Source organism: Megascapheus bottae, chromosome 10, assembly GCF_031878675.1.
Source record: "Megascapheus bottae isolate mThoBot1 chromosome 10, mThoBot2.hap1, whole genome shotgun sequence".
NCBI lineage: Eukaryota > Metazoa > Chordata > Mammalia > Rodentia > Geomyidae > Megascapheus > Megascapheus bottae.
In genome coordinates, this window is record NC_143518.1 from 55523403 (window position 1) to 55531034 (window position 7632).

General features: G+C 47.9%; 1 protein-coding gene across 1 annotated transcript; it reads left to right on the plus strand.

Moving 5' to 3' along the window:
* The first annotated feature begins 1498 nt into the window (after positions 1-1498).
* On the plus strand, positions 1499-3675 carry Tmem81 (transmembrane protein 81). The gene is made up of 2 exons (XM_090339937.1): positions 1499-1768; positions 2427-3675. The coding sequence occupies exon 2, from the start codon at positions 2576-2578 to the stop codon at positions 3377-3379; it is 804 nt and encodes a 267-aa protein (XP_090196063.1). The 5' UTR covers positions 1499-1768; positions 2427-2575; the 3' UTR covers positions 3380-3675.
* The last annotated feature ends 3957 nt before the right edge of the window (positions 3676-7632 follow it).

Below are 7632 nucleotides of genomic sequence, written 5' to 3' on the forward strand. Positions count from 1 at the left end.
GAAAGGGCTTAATAACCTTTCTTTGAGTAGAGCTTTGAGCTGACCAGAAGTGCTTGCTTACCCTGGATCGTATTTTCCCGGTATTTTCAAAGGGGAGTTTGAATACTATGCTAATTGTGAAATCTATCAGTTGGTGGATGCTCCTTTAGGCAGCCAGACACATTGATTATCTTTCAAATTATAGGATAGAAATCAAAGACACATCAGTGAGAGCTTCTTTCTCCCAGCCCATCTTTTAGAGCAACAGATATATATTTTTTAAATTTTTAAAAAAGATTTTTCCCCAGAAGTAGGAGAAAGAGCTCTGGCCAAGTCAGTTGCAAAATATCTGTTGTTAGTTGTCCCTGCCCCTTCCCCAAGTGCTCATTTTGTGAATTTGTGTGAGTTGGACAATGGTTGAGAAAGGGAGGTGGCATACAGGACATGTTTTTGCCTTGCAGACATTCTGTCTGCCCCAGTTGTCTGGGCTGCACACTGCAGTAGTGTGCGAACTGTGACACAAAGGGTTCTGCCTTCTATCCAAGTGTGAGTAGCTCGGTCATCTCCGTGCACGGGGCTTCTCTGCGCACGCGCTGTGTGTACGCGCTCTGTAAGCTCCTCAGCTGGCTCCTGAGGGTCAGCTTAAGCCTCCACCCACATTGCCTTTAGCAGCCACTCCTAATGATGATTTAGGATTTTAGAAGGTTTTTTCTTTTATTTTTTTTCTCCCTGCTTCTCCCGGCTCTCCTCACTTTAGTTTGAATTTCTTGATTTGTATAAATGTATATTCTCTATTTCCCTCATCATCTTTCCCCCACCCACTGTTTTTGCTTTTTAAAATGTTCTGTAGTTTTGTACAAGATGAGACTTAGCCTTGGGTATTTCTTGCTAAGCTTTAATGCTTTGTAAATAAAATTGAATGTTTATTAAACAAAAAGTGTACATGTTTATTTCTAAACCCTGGTCACTTCCAGAGCTCACCTACTTGGCTTTTGTGTAAATGAAATTTCTGAATTATGGTTGGATCTCTGGACAGACAGCTAGAAGTATGGTAGGCAGAGTCTGGGAATGTGGCTTAGTGGTTGAGTGCTTGCCTAGCATGCATGAAGCCCTGGATTCGATTCCTCAGTACCACATACACAGAAAAAGCCGGAAGTGGTACTATGGCTCAAGTGGTAGAGCTCTAGCCTTGAGCAAAAGAAGCTCAGGGACAATGCAAAGGCTCTGAGTTCAAGCCCTAGGACAGAAAAAAAAAAAAGGCATGGCAGGCATTCTAGAAGTTACAAAGACACATGCCCAGAGATCTTAGCCTTCTATGTCCTTCCTAGTCCAAATACAGTGAAAATCCTTGATCAAATGGGTTTAAAAATCCATTGAATACTTAGTTGCTTCAAGAAGTGTGTTGGTCTGGTTTTAATGAAGGCCTAATCTGAGTGTTTACTTACTATTGCATGTGGCTGAGAACCTGCCTTTGACGTCATAGCTGTTTCATAGCAACTTTCACCAACCAAGGGGAACCATGAGCTCCACCAATCGGTGGGAAGAAGGAACAGACGAAGAGCCAGACAGTTCCTTCCTCCCCACCCAGGGTCCCCTTGGGAGAGGAGAGTTGTGAGAGTGGAGTGAAGCCCAGAGGGCATCTCACCCTCATCTTCTGATTCTTTATTTCTCTGAAATTCCTTCCAAGCAGTCTTAGTGTTCTGAGACTGAGCTGCATCACTGATACTCAAGGCAGCCTTCCTGAAATAACAGAGGTCTACATTTAAAGGAGGAAATAAAATCAGCAACGGTAAGTCACTTGCCTTCCAGTCTAATGTTCTTCATCCTTTTTCCAGAAGTCTTAGGAAAATTTGTAGGAAATAATTCAGGATATTGAACTTAATTCAAATTCATCATTTTTTTCCTCTTAGGCTTTAATATTTCTTACTTGGTTAGCTTTACTTGGACATTATGAAATCCTTAATGTTGACCCCACATTAGAAGTAGAGGGAAAAAGTATAACTGTACCATGCACTCAGGGTGATTAGAAAATCCACTCCAGTCTTTTTTTTTTTTTGCCAGTCCTGGGCTTGAGCTCAGAGCACTGTCCTTGGACTTTCTCAAGGTTAGAGCTCTACCACTTGAGCCACTTCTGGCTTTTTTCTATATATGTGGTACCAGGGAATCAAACCCGGATCTTCGTGCATGCTAGGCAAGCACTTTAACCACTAGGCCAAACTCCCGTCCCTCCACTCCAGTCTTCATCGTCTCAAGAGATAGATGTAAACTCATTGAGAAGATGTGAGGAAATGGAGATGTGACTCAAGGGGTAGATTGCCATCTTGGAGCAAGAAAGCTAAACATGAGCACAAGGCTGACTTAAATCACTCACGCGTGCATGCACACACACATATGCTAGTAAGTTACTCATTGGCAAGCATAAACAGTCAATTTTTTTTTCCTTACAGCCTTAACCTGTGAGGAAGCCTGGACTTTGGTGCACTTGGTTTATTGCATGGATGATAAATGCTCCTATCTTGACTTTAAAGGATATCCCATGTGGAAGGAATTCATCTGGAATACGTGGAGTGCATAGCTGAGTGATAGCTACCAAGACATGAAGGCTGCACGTTCCATCCTTGGGATCCTGTTACTGGCTACCTACCGCCCTGTGCTGGTGACCAGCCCCGAAAACCTGACCATCCCTGAGCTGCTACAAAATGCTGTGGGGAGAGTTTTGGTCAATGCCACCAGTTGTTCTGTCACCTGTGGCCTTGGCTATAAGGAGGAGACAGTCTGTGAGGTGGGCTCTGATGGGGTGAGGAAGAAGTGCAAGTTTGAGCGCCTAGAGTGTGTGGCCAGCTGGAGCTGTGGGATGCTTCATTTCACCGTGCTCGCCGGGAGTGAATTTGAGCTTAGCTGTCTCAGTTCGGATATCCTAGCAGTCGGGAAGGAAGCTTTCCGCTTCACCTGGAGAGTCGCTCGAGGTATCATCTCAATTAATGATGTGATCTTCAAACCTTACCGATCCAACATGCACTTCCTTCAGTTCAAACCTGCTCTCGAGTATCACTCGGGAACATACCGCTGTGATGTGCAACAACTGAAAAACCTGAGGCTTGTCAAGAGGGTCTATTTTGGGCTGAGAGTCCTTCCATCCAAACTGGTGAACCTGAATTTCGATCAGTACCTTACCGAGAATCAGAAGTTGGTAGACGAGGGCTTTGAAGTTAATCTAGACAATTATTCTAAGTTGGACCAACCCAAGTGGCAAAAGAGAGTGATCTCAACCTTGAGCGTAGGTGCTGTGGTTGGGGTGCTGGTCGGGGTATTAGTGAGCATTGCTCTCTGCAGAGTGTTGAGTAGGATCTTGAGCACAGGGATCCAGGAGAAGCTCTATGCCTCGCTTCTGAGGAGCTAGCTGCCCGGGAAACTTGAGTTTTTCCTAGTGTTTCAACACCCCGGCCAAAGGACAAGGGGAAAATGCCCTGGGGAGGCTCTGGGCTGAGATGGCCAGCTTGGTGTCCGGATAGATCACTTTCTTAACTCCCGGCCACCAGGGCTCAGGATCCTGACTGCAGACACAACTCCTCTCCTGGCAAGAGTGGTGTCTGCAAGCCCGTGTTCCCCTGCTCCCTCACGCAGCTTGCGTGCCCTATCAAGAGCTGGTTACATGGAGAAGAATGATTCTTCTTCAATAAAGAATGATTCAAAGTAGCTATATGGTGCCCTTACTTGTTTCTTCCTTGCTCTTGAGTTTAAAATTCCTTTTAATTGTCTTGATTGTCCCATTGCCTGCCTTTCATTTCCCTTGGGTTTCTTAGAATTGACATTGGACACATGGCTTCATATGGGGGAATGTAGCAATACCTCACTTAGGTGTATAATAGACAATACATGTGAATAAATGATCTGTTCTGTCTTCCCTAGGTGAGCTCTCTTTTTTTTTGCCAGTCCTGGAGCTTAAACTCAGGGTCTGAGCACTGTCCTTGGGCTTTCTCAAGGCTAGAGCTCTACCACTTGAGCTACAACGTCTCTTCTGGCTTTTTCTAGGTGTGTGGTACTGAGGAATTGAACCCAGGGCTTCATGCATGCTAGGCAAGCACTCTACCACTGAGCCATATTCCCAGCCCCATTGTTATTTTGAAAAGAGCTTCTGAGTTTAGATGAGCCCCTCCCCCCATCTATCTACTGCAGAGTTGATGTCAGAAAACCAGGTTCTTCTAGTCCTGCCTCTGTTATCAGCTATGTAATTGAACAAGCAGACTGATGTTCTATAGCCTCATTTTAGAAACATGTTTGTGAGAGAATCCAGAGAAATCCTGCCTTGTGCACTGCTTTGGAAATGGAAGTGCATTATTCGTGGTGCTTTTATTCAGTACTGAACAGGTTGTTTAAGCATCCAGATGACCTCTACTTCAAAGAGGACAGTGAAACTATCTTATGGGGCTGCATTGCTTCCCATTATCCAAATGAAGAGACTGAGACCCAAAAAAGAGCTAAAGATCTTGTTCAGCATTCTGCTGCTAGCCAGCTAGTAAAGATAACCTGGTCCAGTTCACTGAGTTCTGTGTATGTGATGCTCTGTGCGGGGCCAGGAAGGATCCCGGACTGAAGTCCGGTTCTTTATGGCCAGCATTAAAACCCTTTGGGTGTCAGGTATAAGATTTGCCCCGTCAGTTGCACTGTCATCCTAGGGTTTGTGTGTACTCCCTCTTAGGCTGACTAGGCCTTGGGAAGATTGCGAAGCACTGAGGTAGAGGGGCCTCTACCCACCTTCCTTTCAGGCTTGTGTGCATATTTTCCTGTACATGTCTTATCTCTAGTAGAAGTCTGACCCCATTTGTTGAGCATGTCACAGTGTTGGCTGAAAACCACCTAGTAGTCCCACCCCTTTGCATGTCCTGAGCAGAGTGGAGACAGCAGTCATGTCTGCAGGACTGTTGAATGAACACCTGGCAGTGGCGCTGTCACCTTGCACTGTGTCAAGCCAAGCTGGCTCCGGCTGGCAAAAATTCCCGCTGTGCTCGTCCCAACCTAGTCTTCTCCTCTTACATAAAATGGAGCAGTGGGGACTGGAACTTTCTTCAGGTTGACCACTGGCTGGCTGGCCCTCGAGTCACACAACGGGACAAGGAGAGATGCTTGAGCCAGATGAAGAAAAATAGCCACAGCTGCTGCCAGCTGTCTGGGAAGGTTGAGAAACGAACTTTATTTAAGAACTGCCTGCTACCAGAGTCAATAAATAACTACCATTACACATACAAAGAGTGAAACTGGGCTGGTGGGGAGGTGGGGTGGGGGGATTCATCGGAACAAGAACTGTCTTGTTGAGTCAGAAGTCTGACAACATGCTCGCATTTGCCCAGCTGTGGGTGCTATGGAGGTCTCTGGAACCAACCGAGGCAGAATGGATCTGCAGGGCACCTCTGAGGCTGCCCGTGGCTCCAGGCAAAGCCGCCTGACCTGTTTGGTTCCTCTCCAGTTTTCTCCTATTTCTCTGACTCTCCCAAGCCAAAACCATATGTACAAGTTCCCAGTCACCCTCACTCCCACCCCCCACCCCACCGCCGGCCACTGGCACCTGTTTCAGTAGAGCTCTTCCAGTCCCTTAGAAAAATACCCACCTGATTTCTCAACACTCCTCCAGGTAAGGCCAGGTTCAGGTGAGCTAGGAGACAGCACTACACCTGCGCCAGTGACAGGTGTGAGGCATGTGATGTTCTGTGCGGGGCCAAGGAAGGATCACTGGACTGAAGTCCAGTTCTTTATGGCCAGCATTAAAACCCTTCGGGTGTCAAGTATAAGATTTCCTGTCCCTTTGTCCCTTTGATGTGCAGGCGCCGTTTGGCAGACCCAGGTTGACCAGGAGGAAAAAAGGTTCCTGTGTTGGTGGGAAGAGATGAGGGCAGTAAACTGCCGTCAGCCATGTTGATCTCATGACAGGACACAGGCTGGATGGCTAATGGGACTGCCCTGGGCAGTGCCTGCTGAGAGGGGAAGGCACTGGGTTCTGAGCAAGTTGCTGGGGTGAGCATTCCCCACTCCAGGTCTCCTCTGAGATGCAGAGATCACAAAGTTGGTGTCTCTAAGACACTTCCTGTGCAGAAGAATCTCAGCTCTGGAAGAACAATCAGTATCCCCCCACCCCTAGATGACCTCATCACCTCTAAGTGCCACTCTCCCTAGACAGGAGCCACTGACTTCCCAAGTCTTGCTGATATCTAGCTTCAGCCTCTCCTGCCATTGTGATTAGCCAGAGAACCCCAGTCTTGTTCCTCCCTGGCACCACGAGTGTCATTTGCTGCCCGAAATAGAAGCAGAACTGAGATCACAGGGCCTGAGTGCAGTGGAGGTAGCCCTTTGCCTGGTACACATCTGCACTGCCATGGCAACAAGGACCCAACAGCCCAGCACTGGAGCCTGAGCCCCTGTGTGCTGAAGGAAGGCCCTGAAGAGCTGCCTGCAGGCAGTTGCTGTCTGACATTTTCCACTTTGCCCCACTAAGCTGTGTGGAAATGTCCTTCTCTGTGGCAGTCCCCCTTACTGCCATTTCTTAGGGAGCAAAGAGAGACAGTTCTCTACCCCCAGACCTCTGGCTGCAGGAAGGTAGGGATTTCTCCCTCTGGCTCTCCCAGCAAGCTGCCCTCCTCCCTTTCTTACAGACCTCATTAGAAGTAAAGTAAACAGAAGCCTTCCATGTTCCTGGTGAGATTCTGTGCCAATCCAGCTCATCCATCTGCCAGGCCCTGTGTCCCTGAACTCTCTTGCCATAGCGGCAAGGGAGTGAGAAAGGATTCAGATCATGAGAGGTTTCCCTATTTCTGGGGTTCTTTTCTGATATGGAGCCAGGCTCAGGGCCAAATCAGAGCCAGCAAGACAAGGAGGAAGGCTAAGCCAACCTTCTGGGGTCTGGGGAGAGGGGTGACTATAGAGCTGAGCCCCTGGCGCCCAGCACAAGGTGGATGTGACCAGACACTCTTGCTGGAGGTAAGGTTGGCCTGAACGTCCCAGGAGAAGGTGTATGAGCTTACATTTTTTTTTTAAAAACCGTGCTGAGTAAATATCAACATAAAAAATGCCCAGAAAAAATAGAGCAGGACTGAAACATTTAAAAAACCATAACAAAATAGAGCTCTAGCTGTAAACTACAGAAAACAGGCTCCTGAAGCTGCAGTGGCGCCTGCCCTTGAATTCCCTCATCCTGCAGTTCCCACAGGTGAAGGGCCACCTGTCAGAGTGCAGGCTTTGGGGTCTCCTGGTTATACTCCCCACCATTGCCTGGCCTGGGGGATTCTGTCCTTGCTTTGGCCTCTCAAAGCAGCAGGGAGGGAGGGTTTCACCCAGTGCTATGTACTTCAGTTCTCAGCAGAAGCCATGCTCAGAAGACAAGGTCTGGAAGTTCTGGATTTCATGCCGACCCCTGTGATCACCATTCTGAACCCCTTGAAGCAGACGCTCAGCCTTCACTGGCCTTAGCCACCTTCATAACCACAGGCCCTAGCTAGTCATCTTTGCCGCCTTCCTCTGCATAGACAGAGCCTGGGCCAGGCGGTTAGGAGACAAGTTCTATTCCCAGCCCTGCCGCTTACAGGCAGTGTGGCCTTGGGAAGTCTCCAGCCCTCTCTAGACCTCCATTCGCTCATTGGTCAGGGACAAGTTGAGCTTTCAGGC